The sequence below is a fragment of the Strix uralensis genome, chromosome 1 (genome assembly GCF_047716275.1).
Source record: "Strix uralensis isolate ZFMK-TIS-50842 chromosome 1, bStrUra1, whole genome shotgun sequence".
In the NCBI taxonomy this organism is placed as follows: Eukaryota; Metazoa; Chordata; class Aves; order Strigiformes; family Strigidae; genus Strix; species Strix uralensis.
Window position 1 is genome coordinate 51708230 of NC_133972.1, and position 19133 is coordinate 51727362.

Genomic DNA, 19133 nt, shown 5'->3' on the forward strand with positions numbered 1-19133 from the left:
TATTGAATACATTGACTAGATCTCCATCAATTATCAGGGAGAGTGACTAACTTAAGTACTGATGCCTAATTTAGTTTAGTGGACACCACTCATAGTTTCTGGGTATTTAAGATACTCACCCTGGGGTAGTTCTGGTCCTATGGGAAAGCTGGAGGCCCTAGTGAAGTTCAGAGTGAAATAGGGAAGTGCCTGCTGAGCTTAGGCATGAAGAATAGCCAGAGCTGGGGAGAGTGTTGGGGACTGTAGTTCTGGAGTGAGGATTTAGTTAGACATATTTACTGTCCTGCTGGATGAGAGACAACACCTGATTAGACCACTGCACTGAAACTAAGCAGGAGAAAGTAAAGCAGGCTCATTTGTTTACCACTGAAGGCAATAAATTCCAGGTGAAGGACAGGAAGTAACATAGAATGATAACTTCATGGATTGCTTGACTATATGTTGGCTACATCTTTTCTGTCCAAGTCCTTTATTAGCTCTAGCTCTACATGATTTAAAACAATCAACCCTTTAATCTCAAAAAACATAGGTGAAAAAAGTATGCTCCTATGATTCTAGAAGCCTACAGAACATGAAGTAGAGAATACTACCTAAATGAGAATCTTCTTTATTTTGTCTTTAAGATTTAATTAATTACACTTCATTACTAGTGAATAGAGTTTTAGTTTTTAAAAGAAAATTTTCAGGTAACATAGACCCAGCATCTAATCACATTTAAAAATCTAAATCCTGCCACCCATTCGTTCTGAATTCTAAGTGTTTAGAATAGTAAACTGAGAGTCAAAGGTATGCATACTGTAAACCTACTGAGAAAAAAGACAACATGCAGTTATCATGGAGAGAAAGGGATTTGAATAAGTTCTTTTATGGGTCGGTAGCCTTTCAATACCTGTACACATTGATTGTCTACAATAACTAAAATTCAATGCAGAAGACACATTTTTAATTATCAGTAAGCCAAAGAATTTCACGTGCATCATTGCCTCAAGCCAGAGAATGACCACTGAATACAGAGAGCTTTACGGGAACAAAGCTAAAACCAACAGCTGATGGCAGAATGCGTTGAAATCCAGAATAGTAACTGCATCAAAGAAACAGACAGAGAGACATAATCCACAATAAACTAATTGATTCATTCTCTGTGCTTGTTGCTACAGATTGTACTGCTTTTCTAATACTACCATGGAACCAAATATTTCTGAATGTGTAGAAAAATGTATGTTTCTCGAAAATATTCTCAGAAGTTGGATGTATTTATACAGTGTGAAGAAATATCTACAATTAAAGGCTTTAGTTATTCACACTCTTGAAATATGTGTAATTATTTGAATCTGTGAACATTAATTGTACAACATGATAAATACTTTTACATGAATTAACTTTTAAAATTGTATGGTTTAAACCTAATTAAACTCATTCAGAATTAAAATTGCCTTTTATGACTTTAGCTTAATTTGTATCTGAAATGAATTGAGATGAAATGAATAATTCTAAATAACTGTCTGTATATCCATACCAGGATTTAACACAATTTAAATAACCCAGATTTCCAGAATGTCCTTGTAAATCTGATTCTTGTATGTGTGCGTGATGCTTACTTTCTGCAGTGATTGCATAAATCAGAAGGTAGCGTGTCCATCATTTTTGTTGAATATACTGTCAGTAATTTGTCCTTATGCTTTCTCTTATATGAGTTAATTTCTCCCTAGCCAAAGCTGCACTTCCTGAAACACTGAATTCTAGTGCGTCTGTACGTGTTCATAGAGGTGTATATATATATATATATGCACAAGGGTAAAGAGATTGGAGCTGAAGAATCTTTGATTGTATGGGTCTTCCTCTCAAAGCTACAATTAGTGACCTGCCTATGAAGTTTTAAATTTCAGATCCATTTTTAAGATGTACTTATCAACTGGTTTCACTACTGCTGTGTTACAGTTTGAGAGGCTAGTAGAGGAACAATACCTGAAAAAATTCAGAGGATTCAAGAAGAGCTCCAATTTTTTGTTGAACACAACTGATAGCCCTGAATTCTGTAACCAGCCAGGCTACAGCTCATATTGCACTAGAAAATAATCTCTTATACCACAGCGAGGTTGTCAGGATAGTCCTGGCTGAGGGTGAATGTGTAGTTTCCCTTTGAGAACTAACTAATGGGTAATAACAGTGTACATTTCACTTTTACACAGTGTTAAAACAAACCTAAGTTTGGCATAACTTGGGTTATGTTCTATGCATAGCTAGTGCTAGTGGGTCATGTTGCTCTTTACTTTTGCCTGTAGCTTAACTGGAAGGCTGTGCTGAAGTTTTGCAAGCCACATGAAATTAGGTCCACATGAGGTATTATATCCATATGCTTCAGAAGCTACTATTAGATGCAGCTGAGAAGGTCTTCCTGGTTCACATGCACATGTGCTAATACAGACAAAGCAGAAGACAGAAGCTGGACTTGGTGTAAATAGATGTAACCTTTTTTAATCGGTGAAATTTGTATTGTGCAGAACTGCTTCTTAATACTTGCAGACCTGATTTTTGTCTTCCGTGAAATATGAACAGAGAATTCGAATTGAATTTGAACCTCATTTTCAAGGTAGAACTTATTTGTACATTCTGCAGTTGTATAGAATGTTTGCCAACATAGAATGTATAAACAGACAAGGGGAACCTAATAGGACCTTCAAGTTCACATATGATTTATAGATGCAGATAAAACTAACTTGCAGAAAAGCATGTCCTATGTATTTGTACCACATTACAACTTGAGCCTGTGATGTCTCAGATCTTTCTTTTTAATTATGTATTTTGTTGACAGATGTATTTACCTAATGTGTTCAAGTGTTAGAAAGTTTGGTTTTTTTATAAGGGACAACTTTCTGCATAGAAATCTTCAAACTGATTAGGTGGGTCAAATGAATGAGAAAGTCTGTCTTACAAGCTTTCCTAAATCACTGGTAAACTGATTCCTAAAACACAGAAGGGAGTTTGTTTGTCTGCTTTTATTTTTTGTTTTTGTTTTTAGAATGGGTAAAAAAGTAAAGAAGAAAGTAGAGCCTCCACCCAAGGATGTGGTAAGTTTATAAATTGCTATGTGCTATAAAATAAGCATTACACAGTTATGGGCCCAGTTCTGCCATCCTTACATAGTTCCTTACTCTCCTAGCTTACCCACATTATTCTAAAAATGTCTTTTAAAGATGATTCTGTTTCTGCTTTTCTTGGACAGAATACAAACCAGAGTGACTGGGCATGTGTAGTTCTTTGTGGAGATTGTTGTCTTTGGCAGGCTTTGCAAACAGTAATGTATGAAACAATCCAGGCTTCTTTTTATTTGAAGAACAGTATTAGCTTTCCATTTGTAAAAATCAAAGGAGAAGGGAGAAGAGCGACCTGAAATCTGCCTGTCTTTTCAACTGTGGAGGCATTCCCTTTCTTTAAGGATGAAAGAGTTAAGAGCCTAGATGGATCTGCAGAGGTTTTTAATACAAAATCTTACAGATATTTTGAATGACAGTACTATGTATTCTGGATCTATACAGTCTTTAGCAGCAGTTCAGGTTTTTCTGGTATCTTGGAAGTGCCGCAGTGAGAAGTAGTAGAGCTGAAGCCAAATATAGAATAATGGTGGTAATGTGACTTTTTTTCAAAAACATCTGACACTAGCACACTTTTCAAGAGTTTCTCTAACTTGACAAGGTAGAAAGAGACCCCCAAAAACATAGAGGTCCAAAATACAGGTATTTTTAAAGTTTAATTTATTTATTCAGAAAGAAGTAGAGGAAATAAGACAGAAACATTGAAAGGAGTATAATATAAATCCTGTGCCAGATAATAACTAAGTTAATGAAAATCAGGACCTCAGTGAGTCCCACAGAGGAGCATGAAACTAAATGCAAAGTTCAGTACACTGTTTTAAAAAAACAATGGGTTTGTCTGTAAAGAGTAATGGTACTGCAAGAGCTTTTTCAAAGGTCATTGAAAAGTTTATCAGCAAAAATTATGTCACAATTTCAATATTAAATAAGCATAAATAATTTTGAGTAAGACGGTAATATCCAATAGCCATGATGTCACTGAGGCATAGCAATTGATACCAGGTTTTGCCCAACTGTTCTGTGGAAATATGAATATTACAAACATAATTCATAAGCTCCAATCAATAGTAAATCCTTATGAAGGGAGACTTGACATAAAACTTCAACGTGAGAGGATAAATTGACCTAAAGCCATTTCTGTATGGAATAACCTAGAAAATCAGGAGGAGACACAAAGAAGGTAATGTGGATAGGACTAATTAAAAGTCTAAGAAAAAAAATTGAAAGGCATGACAGTAGATTTAAGGCATACAGATGAGCTAACTCCCTCCAGAGTAATAAAAGCTGACTTTTTCAGTAAATATCTAGAAAGTAGAAGCAGCACCACAATTTGTAGATCCAAAAGACACCATAAATGTTTCTGGAGAAAAGTATGGTACAGCCTACTAACTACTACAATAAACTGTGAATAATGTTAGAAAATGTATTTAATAATTGAAAAAAAAAATTACAGAAAAGGTCAGTAAAACTATTAAAAAGGAAAGAATTGGTAAGAGTGAAGTCCAGATGGCATCTGCAGTTTTTGGCTTAGTTGTTGCCCTTATTGTACTTCAGGCTAGCATATCTCTTCTAACAGTCCTATCAGGAGAAAAAAAAAAAAGAATGTTGCATAACGAAATAGTATTAAGCATTTAAAAATATCATTGATTAGTTGTAACTATCAACAAGAAAATCTTCTAGCTATGAGAATATTGTTAATAGTGATCATGTAAATTCAAATCTCAAAACTTTACATTTCACCTGGATATTTCAGATGGCAGGAAATGAGATGCAGACAAAATAAAAGATGTATTAGCTATTATCTTCTGATTGATAATCTGCTTATGAAAATGTCAAGTCCAAGAAAAGAAGCCTTGAGATAATGTGGGCAGGCTTATAAAAGAGAGCCTTTGTGCTTGTGGAATGCTCTGGGAATATATGGTACTGCAGATGACCACTAATTTTTATAGATTTCTAGGAACAGGTGGGAAACACATCTCTTAGTGTATCCACTGCTTATATGTTTAAGAAAGTATTCCAGAGGACTCTGTTTTACCTGCCTTTCATAATTTGTCTGTTACTATTATCTGTTCTAAGAATTAGGCTTCTCCAGGAAAAATACTGCTTTGAGCCTCTATCTCTATATGGATGACCTTAGACAGTAATTCAGGCAGATAAAATATGTTAGCTTTGACATAGATTGATAGGAACTTTTCATATGATATCTTCATTAAGTTAGGTCTGGACATTACTAGTTGATCATCAGCTAGGGCACAGACATTAAAAGGAAAGCCTAAGATTACCACTAGATAAAATACTGAGGCATTATCACTGAAAGAAAACTATAGCTACCTGAGTATTTTTGATAATGGCTTAATTCACAACAGTAATGTTAAAAAGGTGGAATATATGAAGTGGCACTGTCAACTCCTGAAATTCAGTCTCCACATAAACACCTTTTGAGCAATTAATGCCTAAATACTTACTTGACTTGTCTTTAGTAAGGCTTTCAACACTGTCTCTCATAACATCCTCGTAGACAAACTGATGAAATACAGACAAGATAAATAGACAGTGTAAATGAATTGAAAACTAGCTGAACTGCCAGACTTAGAGGATTGTGGTCAGCAGCATGAGGTCCAGCTGGAGGTCAGGCTCTAGTGTTGTGCCCCAGGGGTTGATCCCAGGGCCAGTACTGTTTAACCTCTTCATTAGTGACCTGAATGATGGGACAGAGTGCACCCTCAGCAAGTTTGCAGATGATACAAAATTGAGGGGAGTGATTGACAGACCAGATGGTTGTGCAGCCATTCAGAGGGACTTCAGCAAACTAGAGAAAAGGGAAAATGGGAATTTCATTAAGTTCAATAAAGGGAAATGCCAAGTCCTGTACATGGGGGAAGAATAACTGGTACAGACTGGGTGATGACCAGCTGGAAAGCAGCTTTACAGGAAAGGACCTGGTGATTCTGGTGGACGTGCACCAGCAATGTGCACTTGGGGTAAAGAAAGCTAACAAAATCCTGGGGTACATTAGGCAGTGTTTTGCCAGCAACTGGAGAGAGGGGACTATTGTCTTCCCCTCAGTGTTGGTGAGTGAGACCACACCTGGAGTTCCGGGTTCCCCAGTACAAGAGAGACATGGACTTACTGGAACAAGCCTGCCAAAGGCTTGGAGCATTTGTCATATGAGGAGAGACCGAGTTGGGTCTGTTCAGTCTTGAGAAAAGGCTTGGAGGGGTCTTGTCATTGTGTATAAATACCTGATAGAAGGGAGTAAAGAAGTCAGGCCAGGCTTTTCTCAGTAGTGCCCAGTGAAAGGATGAGAGGCAATGGGCAAAAACTGAAACCCAGAAGGTTCCATTTAAACATAATAAAAAAAAAAAAATCCTCTTTTACTGTAAGAATGGTGGAACATGACACAGCTTACCCAGAGAGGTTATGGAGTGTCCGTCCTTGGAGATATTCAACATCAGACTGTGCACCAGCCCTGAGCTCTAGCTGATCCTGCTCTGGACAGGGCAGTTGGACCAGATCACCTCCAGAAGTGCCTTCTAACTTTCTAAACACTGTGATTCAGTGGAATATCTTGGATTTATATTGTTAGTATAGAAGATCAGACAACGACAGAACTGAAACAATTAGCATGACCAGATATATATTAACTCTGTTATTCTAGGTAAAGGAAAAGGGGTTACGAATATCAAATACATCAGTAATGCTTCTAAAGAGTCTACAAAAGGGGCAAGGATAAAGCAGACTTGTAGTCAATTAATTCAAATTTAAAGGATTATTTTTTAAAAAATAATGGCATGATTAAACAATAGAATAATAGCAGATAAATACATCCTTCAAAAGGTGGGATTTGTATCTAAATGGGAAAACAAGAAAAACCTTGCACTCACAAATGAGAAGTAAAAGCACAGTGTCACAACGCACCAAAATATCTTGGGAGAGAGCTAGAAAGCTAGCAATAAAGCTTTTCCAAATTGACCAGAAGCAAGAAGCTTCTTAGAGGAACACTACAAGGTGATTAAAGTCATAAAAGAAAAGCAAAATTACTTATTTTTGTGTCAAAAGACAAAGCTATATAATGAATCACTAAACCAAATGTGAATAAATTGTCCAAATATGAACAAATAGTATTTGCCCAGGTCTTGTCCAACTGAAAAATAACTAAAATCTGAAATTGTGGTACTGTTACTTATGGTATTTGATTTGCACCCTTTGTACTAGAGGAATGGAGGGTAGAAAATTTCCTTTTCAAAAAGAAATACATCAATAATTACAGAAAGTTTGTCTTCCATGCTGTGTTAGTTGATAGAAATAGTTACACCAAAAAAAACCGAAAGAAAAAGAAAAAAAAGGATGCATGGATAAATAAGATAGTAATGGGGTAAATCAATACTGTTTGTGTAGAAGAAAGTGCGGTCTCTGAAATCTTTTTTAATTTTTTCAAGGAGTCAGTGAGCCAGTGGATAATGGTGATCTGGTTGATACAGTTATTTAGCTTTTTCAGAAGTTTTTAGACCAGGCTCTTCACTCACGTAAACACCAACAGGCAAAAAGAAATTCCATTCCTGGCAATAATGTCTGGTTATAAAATAGAAAGCAAAGGTGAGAAAACAAATTACTGTTCAGGTGTCATAACGGAGAGAGGTTGCCAGTGGAATGTCATGGGTTTTATTCTGCAACCTGTGTCACCCAGTCTATCAGAGTTAATGTGGATACTTTCATGAAAATGGCAGCCAGTTACTAAGTAGGCAAAAGTGAATAAATACAACATTTCAAATTCCAGAAATAAAAGGCAAAACACCCCATGTCACTAGCAAATGCATTATACATGCACAAGTTGAATGCCATTAACAGTTCTGGTGTTTCCATCTCAAAAAAGGTACAATTGAACTACAGAAAAGTACAAAGAAAGATAACAAGAATAGACAGTGTGGCTTCCGTATTAGGAAGGATCAAAGAGAGTAGGTTTCTTCATTCCCAAAAGGAAATGACTGTGAAGAGGAATATCATAGAAACTTACAAAAGGATGAATATGCAGAGAAGGCAAATGGGTGTAATTTATTCCTCTGTTTCTTATGGTGAATGAACTGTGGAGGACAAATAAAATTATCAGGTGCTAGTTCTAAAACAAAGAAAAGGCACAGCTATTTATATGGCTGTTAAACTGTGATACTTGTGTCTCAGAATATTAAGGGTGGCTAAAATACAGATGGCTTCAAGAATTATTTACCAAATTAACTGGTGGAAAATTTTTCTTAGACTTTTTAAACACAAATATGAAATCACTAGCTCACCAGTTCTCTAGGTGGCGGAGTGCTGGAGTATGGGAGGGAATATAAGCAAAGTTTAATAGTCTGCTTGCCCACACCTTTTAGTGGCCTTTGTCGAGAACAGGATGCTGGGCTAGGTGGGTCTTTGGTCTGACTGGAAACATATTTTGTATCACCTTCAATTTCAACTAAGTTAAGTTGATGGAAAAAAAACCCCACAAATACTCTGCAGTTTCTAATGGCTTTGAAATCAAACGTACACAATAATAATGATTAAAGTTATATAGAAGTTTTTGAATTACAGCTTTCTTTTTCATTTAACTTGTTTTTTCTTAATATTATTCTAGCACACAATCTGTCCTGTGTGTGCCATTAAGGGAAAAGTCTGTGATGATGTATGAAGATTTAGGACCAAGACTTGATTTTTTTTATTTTTAAAAAGAGGGGGGAACTCTAGCTATGCTGGCATTATGATAAGCAAAAGTCACATCCAGTTCTGTGATAGTTTTGACAAACAATGTTACTTCCCAGCAAATCACTGACCTGCTCGGACCTCTTGATTTCTTAAACATACATTGATTTCAGTGACTTGTCTTACCAGGTTTTCAGCACAAAGCTGCTTCTGCTAGGGAAGTGCCTATTGAATATTTCAGACAGTAGTGGTGATGTAGTATGTAGTAAAGTCTATACAAATGGGCAGAGATTAGAGCAATTTCATTCTGCTCATGTGCCAACCTGTCATTAAATCCTAGGAATTATCATTGAATTGTAGTTTATACGATTACTTGTGAACATGAGAGGCAATGAAAATTAAGCAACATAATAGCATCTTTGGTATCAACTCAATGTAAATAAATAACTGAGATTTAAAACTCTTATTTCATAATCCATTTCTTATTAAACTTCATCCTAGATCAATCTTTGTGTTTATTTTTCTCTGGAGGACTAACAGCCTCTACTAAAAATTACAATTTTATCTCATGACCAAGTATTTGGCCAGACTCAGGTGATATGTCTGTGCTTAAATCATAGCACTCACCTGGAGGATCATGTTCTGTCCACGCAAGGACACAAATGTGCAGAAGTACAGAAGTATGAAGGTAGCTACAGGGACTTCAGTCATCTCTTAATTCTCCTATATGCCTCTCACAGGGGTAGAATGAGTGAATGTAGCTGTGATAAGCTGAATTTTTTGCCTCCTTACAATCCAAAAAGAAAATTTCCATTTAAAAATTCCATCATTTTAGGCCTATCATTAAGATGTAACTTGGACCACTGTGCCACTATTTGGTTTAATTCTTGTTGCTGAGTCATTATGAAGCAAAATTACTTATGGTACAGTAAGCTGAATATATTTTCTTTAATAAGGAGCTTTGTTCCATGACTTGTCCTCTGCCTCTAGCTTGTCACAGCAAACATGAAGTTGGACATGTCTTCAGGTTTTCAGACCTTCTTGAAGATAGGGAGACCAGTTAATCACATTAGCCAGGCCACCTCTTAACTGTTAATGAAACTTGGATCGTGATCTTGCAGACTGTTAAGTGTGTGATATGCCTCATGGAAGATGATGAAATTGCTTGGGTTTAAAAACCTTAAAATTTAGAAGTCTGGGTACTAGTATCATATTTTGCCTGATTTTTTAACAAGTCAGAGGAGGGAGAAGAAAAAAGACTCCTCTTTGTTCACTTTCCTTCTAGCACACTCATAACTTTTTTGAAGATTTGCTCCACATAATTTCCTTGCTTGACAACTGACTTGTATGTATCTTCATGCCCTTATTGTTCAGCAACATGTGCCTCTGATGTAGCTATTAGAGGGGTTTTATATGAAGTAAAACAAATAATAGAAATTTAAATATATATGGTATAAGTATACATTGTAATAATATTTTAAAATAGCCTGTATTGCTATTTTAAATGATTAATCTCCTGTATTTTAAAGATAAATACATTAATATTGAGGGTCTGCATGACTCCAGTATCTGGTAGTTTCTGTATGCAACACAGATACTCTATGGGCCTAAAGTGTGAGGACAGATGACAGTTTTTCCAGATTAAAAAATTATTTTAAACCCAAATAAGCATAAAACTTTTTAGTGGGTAGAATTTTCAGAAAACCTTGAGTCTTGTTAAAGAACAAAAGGCTTTTTTAGAAGATTCCCTTACTCAAGTGATGCTAGTCCTAAAGAGTCTATTAAGAGGGTGAAAATTGCCATATTTGTTGGAAGATTTATTTCTGTGTAAGGGAGGTCAGAAATAGAAATGAAAACTTTGTGTCATTTCTAGCTGGATGAGCAGGGATTATATCATGGAAATACTTCAACTGGTACAAGATCATAGTGAGCTAGTGAACTGAGTTGACAAAGGCACAGGAAGGGTCCTTTTCTTTTTTTAAAGCAACCACAAAGTGTTAGTGCCACAGAGTAACCAAATCCTCTTCCTCATACAACACCTAAGTTCATAGGCTCTGTGCACAGCTGCTCAAAAGAAACTTCTCCTGTTTGGTTCCAAAGCTGCAGGATGCTCTTATGTGTGTAACAGAATTACATAGTTTATTGCCGTCAAGACTTCCTAGATGTACAGGGAAGTGTCAGGGTTTCCCCAAAATCTTCATACGGGATGAAATAATGATTATATTTGGAAGTCAATTATTCTTTCTTATTTTTTGACAATGTCTCAAATTGTTATTAAAAAATTGAATTTCTCCAAGTAAATAGCAACTCATGTTAATATTTCTAATTCAGTGTAGATCTTAAACTAGATTTTTTTTTTTAATGAAATGTGGGAGTCTACTACAGCACATGGGAAGGCTCAGTATAAATCTAACTGTTCTTTCCTTTTTTTTGTTTGTAGTTTGATCCTTTATTGATTGAAAGCAAAACAGCAGCAACGGTTGTGCTAATGCTTAGTTCTCCTGAAGAGGAAGTTTTGGCCAAAGCATGTGATGCTCTGTATAAATTTGCATCAAAAGGTTAGTCTTTTTGGAATGAGCTTTCCTTTGAGTTCTTTAGATTTTGATAGTAGTTCAAAATTTTTTAGCTTTCTAGCACTGAAATTTTCATTTTGTCTCAAAGGTCTCTGTCAGGGTTTTGGGGGTTTTCTGAAATATTTATCAAACCTGTATTTGCAGTTATAAAGAAGTCCTGTGGTTTGTGTGAAGGAAAACTTTATCATTTTGTTATAAAATTTTGCATTCTCTGTTTAATAGAGCTTGGTTTAAATATAACCTAGATCTGTTTTGTTATGAGAAACAGACCTGCATCTGGGAAAGTATTTTTTATGTTACAGTTTGAAACTTCTGTACCAGTGTAGTTACTTCAAGGTTCAGTTTTCAATGAAAATTACTTTTTTAGCCTGTTTCTGTTATTTTTGCATATAGCTCTTGTGTCAGTACTTCTGTGACAGATGATTTATTGGAGACTGCTCAGCCTCCTTTATCAAGCTTATTTCTGTATATGTTGGGAATCTAACAAGTCTCCAAGATTCCAATTCTTCCAGAGTCCCTGTATTCTCTATAGCTAAGCATCATGTTCCGGGTACCCAGAAGACAACTGTATAACAAAGGCTCAAAATTATGTAGCATGTAATTTCCCAAGTTCCTCCTACTCACTCCATGCCAGCCACTCAAATTGGTATACACTGGTAGCATACTTGGTATAATTATTCTGTTTTAATATTAATTTCCATTTACATTTTCTTTCAAAGTTATGGTTTTATATGCTGATTGTTGTACTGATGGCAATTATCAACACTGCTGAAGTTGTGAGAGAGGAGCTCAAGGCTTTGACAGTTGGCTAGGGATCATTGGATTCTGAAAGATGTTTGGGTTCGGCTTAATATGGCAAGCCTGGTTGAGGGCATGCAACCAAATTTTGAATATGTGAGGAGAAAATTTGGACTTTTGGGAGACAGCTGTGAACCGCACACCATAAACTCTTGTTGGCTCCTTCCCTGCTGTTCACAGTAAAATATGACACACTGCAAGAGGACAGATATTTAATTTTTCTGTTTCTACTAAATGAATAATACTTTAAATTGTTAATGTGGGTATTCCTGCGATCTTCTAGAAGACTAGACTGTAACTTTGCAGTATGGCACAAGACAAGGAGTTGTTTTCACTTTGCAGTTAATTTATTTCTTGAATGTTGCTAGTAAATTAAGTCCCATCCGTCAATAAAAAATAGTTCTTGTATTTTAATTGTGTTTTGGCCTGAGAATGAGCGTAGTTCTCCAGTTTCTTCTCACATTGCTCATTTGTAGCCAGAAAGGACAGACATGGCTCATTAGATAATTAATTATAAAGCTCTTGTGGGAACTGAGAATAGGAGTAGGTTTTGGATTTTGTTTCTTGGGGTTTGGGTGGTTTTTGAGTGAGCAAAAACAGAAGGCTGTAATCATACAAAACACTTCTGCTCTTTGAATGGCCAGAGCCTATTCAGCTACAAGGTGCTCCATTCTCAGGTGGTAGAAATCTCAGGTGGGATTTAATGATCCAAATCCTGGTAGTTGCTTCAGTTGAGGGGTAGTGCAGATCTACAGAACGAATTAACTGTTATTTCAAGGAAAATAAAATTGGGAGGCAAGAAAAGAGCAAAATAAAGTGAGGTTCTTAATGATATTATTCACCTGTATTTCACTAAATAGAAAGCTGTCCTTCGTACTACCACTGCAGTCTCCTACAAATGAGTTGGGGGTCCAATAGACAGAAGCATGCTTTGATTTACAAATGTGAATTAATCCTAGATACTGTAAATCCTTGATACTATTTGACACATGTTTATTTGGGGTATAGATTAGACTATCTGCCAAGGTCCTGTCCAGGCCTTTGTTCTTTGATTCTATGGTCCAATAAAAGATTGGTAGCTGTTTTGCTTTGTAACATTAGAACTGTGAGCTTGTTTCATTGTTGTAGAACTTTTAACCTAATTACTCTTCAGGTGATGAAAACAAAGTGACGCTTCTTGGTCTTGGAGCAGTGGAACATCTGTATAAACTCATCTCACATGAAGATCCAGTTGTACGCAGGAATGCCATCATGGTATTTGGCATCATGGCTTCTAATCGTAAGAACCTCCATTTTTAAAAAATATTTTTCAATGTGTATGAGTGTGGTCGTCAAAGCAATAGGTGGCTCTTGTGAAAAAATCCCACATTAGCAGCCCAGAATAAAGGAACAAATTCATCTAGAGTGAACTCCACTGATTCTGAAAAAAAAATTACAAGATAAGTTAATTTTCCTCCAGCCCTTGTTTTTATTTTGTCATGGCCAAATTGAAAGAGTTTAATACTGGAAGTATGTCTCTCAGAGAAAGCCTGACTACATAAAATGCTTGCCAGTGTGGACACAACACACTCTTCTCTTACAAAAGTTGGAAGAGAAGGATAAAGTACTATTTATCATCTACAGAAAATGCTATGGTTAAATATCAGTTGTTACTTCAGGCATTAGTGTAACTACAGTGATAAGGGAGAAAATGTATTAAATATAAAGTAGCAAATTTAAGTGTTGATGTCAAAAAAAGCCCTGAACTATCAAGTGTTGGCATGCATATTTACCCACCTTCTTCGGCAGATCAGTGCTGCTTTAAATGTTTTGTTATCTGTATCTGAACTAGTGAAATTCAAGTAGTCTTGAATATCTCTTGGAGACGCTGCATTCATGGCAAGGTAGCATATCTACTGTAGCCACGCCATTATTAAATGATTTAACCACAGTATATGCAGATTTTGTTGTACCTTTTTATAAGATGAAGATGGGTGTATGACTTCCATGCTGGATGGCTGAGTGACAGATGATCAAGCTGCAGTGGGTGGTAGGTAGACATACCTGAAGATGAAAGAGTAAGTGAAGTAAGGTTGAGTTTCAGTGGCTGTTATTTTTACATTGCTTTATAAACCTACATCTAATGAATATGATTAACAGGTCTTATTTTGATAGATGTTCTACCCAATTGTCTTCTATCCTAACCATTGTTTGTAAGACATCGTAACCAAGTCTTTTCATCAACTGCTACCTGCTTTTCATGTTGCTCTGGACCTTATGTTCTTTACCTTACTTTCAGCTCAGCACTAACATATATACTCCCTTCAGACCCTGGCTTCCAGTGCTGCTGCACAAATGTGGATTTGAATGACTGAAGATCTTCTATTTATATTCACATCTTAATTGTTTTTTTCTTTAAAAGTAAATTTAACTCTTTTTTTTTTTTCTTACATTTCAACACTGTAATGTGTTGATAGTAACAACACAGCACGGTAAGATCATATAAAGTATGTCCCAAAGAGTGTTTTCTGGGTATTCTATCCAGTGGTTGTGGTTTTGCTAGTTTGCCATTGACAACAATAAAAATGTATTCTGAAACTCTTTGCTGTGATTTTAATAAGACCTATATAATTCATGTTTTCAGTTTCCAGTGTGGACTGTGTTAGCATAAAAATAGAAAGTGATGGCTTGAAAATGAAATAACAGAAGGATTGCCTTTGGTTTGATAATTTTAACCGCAAATAATTCTAACTATTGGGGTATGACTTCTTTGACAACTAAAACTGTGCGATATTTAATCAGAACCTGCTAGATGCAGGTATTCTGAATAAAGTTTCAGTGAACTATTGAGGAACTTCATATATATCAAATGTCAATGAATGTCATCTGGTACTTGAAAATCTCCTCTATGTTTTCTGGGCCCGTTATGATCTTGCTATAACTTTAGTTGTGTGTCGTTCCCAGTCAGATCTTTTTGTCACTCAGGAAGTAACCATAAGTACATTTCCCTTAGAGCAGAATCTGTTTCTTTACTCAGCCAAGATTGCCAAATGAAAGACTTCATATTTGTATTTATTTCATTGTAGATGATGTCAGGAAGTTACTGAGGGAACTGGATGTCACAAATTCACTTATATCACAGCTGGCGCCAGAAGGTAGCTTGCAGTATTCATTCCTTGTGCAAAAATACACTCAGAAATAATTTGTGATTGCCATTTTATTGGACAATTTATTAAAATCTTCCTTGTAACTTATGATTTGTCTTACTACATGTTAAATAGGTAATTGCTTTTATAGGAGTAGCTCTGTTACTCACTGAGTAGTGGTTTATGTTGTACAGATGGAGCAACATGTTTATGGAGATGTCAGGTATGATTAACAGCTATTGTTTATTGACTTCAAATAATATTCTAAACCACTGAATTAGTGAATGTACACTGTGCTGAATAAAACATGATCAAAATATTTCTTTTTTTTCCCCATAGAAGATGTAGTTATCCATGAATTTGCTACTCTCTGTCTAGCACATATGGCTGTTGAATATACTACTAAAGTACAAATATTTGAGCAAGGTGGATTAGAACCACTTATCAGACTGCTAGGTAGCCCTGATCCTGATGTTAAGAAGAATTCAGTTGAATGTATCTACCTCCTGGTGCAGGTAAATTTGTTGTTTTAAATTACAGAGGCAGATAACCACTTCCCCCCCCACCCCTGACATCCTCTATGGGGTTAATTATTTTAAAATATTTGGTTCCTTTACTCTCCAGGGTTCATGAATGTATTTGAAAACATGACACCTGAGACCTTGATTGTTACGTTAGTTACAAATATAGCTGATTTGACTCTAATTCTGTTTAACTTAATGCAGTTATCCACGCTGTATACCACTGTGAGATCAGAATCAGATTCAGATTTTTTTAATTAAATATTAATTTGTTTTCTTAGTTGGAAAATGTTATAACCTGTCTATCTAAAAGGTTGGAATAATCCTGTAAATTAAAGAACTAGCAATTACATTGTGCCTTGTTTTGGCCAGCAAGTCCTTAGTCACAATTTTGAACATCTTTTTAATGATAGGTGAATGCTGTCAACAGCTACTTTCCATACTGGGAGGAATAGATTTGTTATTGGCTACTTTGACACTCAGCACTAATGTCATCCATATGCTGCTTAGCAAAAGAATGGTGCATTTGTATGGCAGTTCTCTTCCATGGCTTAAGCGAATCAATTCAATAATGAATTCAGTTTATACCTCTATCTCTTTTGGGGCATCAGAGCATGTCTATTCAAAATCACATTTTACTCTTTCTCCTTTTTTACTATCTCGCTGTCTTTGTTGCAGGGTATATCTGGATAACTGCACCTGGTGCTTGCTTATATTGATAAGGGTAATTGCATGCTGCACATGTGCAATAAGCTATTTAAAAGCAAATTGTAATTTATTTATTTTTTTCTATTTTAATATAATCTACTACTGTCTGTTTATTAAGCTGCATATACACTGTTTAAAGTTCATATTTTAAATTGTCGTTTTATAATTACTAAAACAAAAGAAGATATAACTAAGCAACCACAGTAGAGCACAAAAACTATTTTCCCCCCACTGAGGTAAATAAAAATGATGAAACTAAATTTAAAAAACTTTCTCAAAGAAACATGTATGTTGAGGTAACCATGACAAAAACAAGAGTAAGTATGCTTCCTTAGGCAGGACTAGATTCCATAGTGTGTACTTCAGTCATGCAAAAAAATTGGAGTTTATGGTTGGTGGGGCTTGATTATATTCATTTTGATTCTTGGCTGAAAAGAAAGAAATCTTCAAAACTGGAAGTTCTTGAATATTGACTCTTGTGTGTTTGAAATTAGATTTTTGGTGTTCTTTCTGTGAAGTCAGGAATTGATGTACTGTTATATTCTCTATCACTAACATTCTTTGTTGAATATTTTACTGCAGGATTTTCAAAGCCGTGCTGCAGTTCGTGCACTGAATGTAATTCCACCCTTGCTGGAACTACTGAAATCTGAATACCCAGTTATTCAGTTGTTAGCCCTTAAAACCTTAGAAGTAATTAGCAAAGACAGAGAAACCAGGATAATACTGGGAGAAAGTAAAGGATTAGATTGTCTTCTGAAGATACTGGAAACCAATGTACAGTTTACTTGCCTTCAAAAATTTTTGTTCTTGCTGCTAATGTTTGTATGACTAATGAGAAATATTATTCATGTTGTGGAAGAGTGATAAAAGAAGAAAGAGCTCCTTACTTGGAGCTAAGTATGATAGAAATAGGATAAGCTAGGATACCTAGTTTACTAAGAAAGGGAGCAAAGGGATTCACCAAAATGTTTTTATTTGTTTTATTGCTATATTGCTATTAGTAATACTGTTCTGCATTTACTGTCCATTTCTCAAATTGTGGTAAATATCAGTGAAATTCACCATATAGCTTTTTATACAATGTTTTCTCAAAGTTTTTTATTATATGCTGAATTCTGGTGCTGGTCCCTAGTTTGAACACTGATTTTTTTTCTGAATTTACTTTGATATCAATGGCCTTAAATATAATTTACTACCTTGGAAATTTCATTTTTTATGTTATTATGAGACTTATTTTAGTGCTTCTTGAGTTCAGATGATACCATGGAAAATACAATGCATAGAGAAATTAGTGAAGTTCTTGAAATTTTAAGATGGCAGGTCCTTTCTGAATGCCTGGCTAACACACTTTGATGTAAAAGATAAACTTTTGGGGTTTTTACTGGTTTTGATAAATTGTGTTGCATCCTAAAGCACATCAGAGAAAGTACACAAAAATATGAGTATGAAAAGATGTACTTTGAGGTATGAATAAACTATCCAAAAGAGAGTTATGACAATTATATTACAAAGTTAAAAACCAAAGGTGTTTTAACCCTGATTTGAAGGTTATTTGTTTGGGTTTTTTTTTCCTTATTAGGAATTCAGTGATCTACATGTGGAAGCTCTTGCCGTGTTGGCAAATTGTCTCGAAGATGTGCATACTCTGCAACTGATTCATCAGACAGGAGGCCTTAAAAAGCTGCTTTCATTTGTAGGAGTGTCTACTGTTCCAAGTATTCAGAAGAATGCAGCAAAGGCAATTACCAGAGCAGCTTATGACTGTATGTGACTTTTTAAAAATCCATGGACATGAATTTGTTTATGAAGTAAATTTTCATCCAGAATGAGGTCATCTTACCTGGTTGAGGGTACTACTTGTGCTGAGGAAAACACTGGCAAGAATGAATTACAGTGATGAATCTTGCTAATCAGAGCAGCAATTGGATGATAGGCTATATATATATATATTAAAATGTTAAGATTTTGCATCCATTTATTTTTAAATGTAATATATTCTTGCAAAATGCTGTCCTCAAAAAGGAAAATGGACTCTGAAAATATGATCTTTATTGTTTGTTTAGTGATGCCAAGGTAACTGGCATTTTAAGCCACCTTTACCGGCACTATTTCTCATCGCTGTCAGTTAAGACTTAATCGCAAGCTTACTTCCTTTTGCATACAACTGCTCGTCTAAATGTCAGGCAATTTCAAATACAAATTCCTTTAACAGGGACATGAAAAAAAGCCTTTCAAATGGCTTGCAGATTAATATTCCCAGTGGAGTTAGTTTCTTTGTCATCTTTTGATAATTATTTATCTCTTATAGTTCTTTTTTATACACTTTTCTTTAATTCACCAAGGAATTATGAATTAGGCAGAACATGCTCATCATTTTTGCCCACAAGAATGCTCTTTAAATAAATCTACATTGGAAATTCCTTCCATACATGGGCTTCTGAGTTGCAACATATGCCTAATAGTGCTATGTAACAAAATGCAGTGTCAGAAATAACATTGTTCTCTCTATAGATTTTAATTCTGTCAAGGGATTTTGATGACCGTAAGTATGACAGTAGAGCTTAAATATTTCATTCATATTTCTATCATCTTGTGGTCAAGTCATGGTTTTAATTTATGTGTATTTTACAAATATGT

At 35.4% G+C, this 19133-nt stretch overlaps 1 protein-coding gene across 1 annotated transcript in view; it reads left to right on the top strand.

Annotated features, from left to right (window-relative positions):
- The first annotated feature begins 2921 nt into the window (after window positions 1–2921).
- Window positions 2922–19133, top strand: part of ARMC3 (armadillo repeat containing 3) — a 51815-nt gene continuing 35603 nt past the window's right edge. Inside the window, exons 1-7 of the mRNA XM_074892384.1 lie at window positions 2922–3068; window positions 11209–11326; window positions 13293–13418; window positions 15205–15273; window positions 15604–15779; window positions 17076–17270; window positions 18076–18259. Of these exons, the coding sequence (XP_074748485.1) occupies window positions 3021–3068; window positions 11209–11326; window positions 13293–13418; window positions 15205–15273; window positions 15604–15779; window positions 17076–17270; window positions 18076–18259 (916 nt within the window). The 5' untranslated portion in view covers window positions 2922–3020. The remainder of the gene's footprint in view (window positions 3069–11208; window positions 11327–13292; window positions 13419–15204; window positions 15274–15603; window positions 15780–17075; window positions 17271–18075; window positions 18260–19133) is intronic.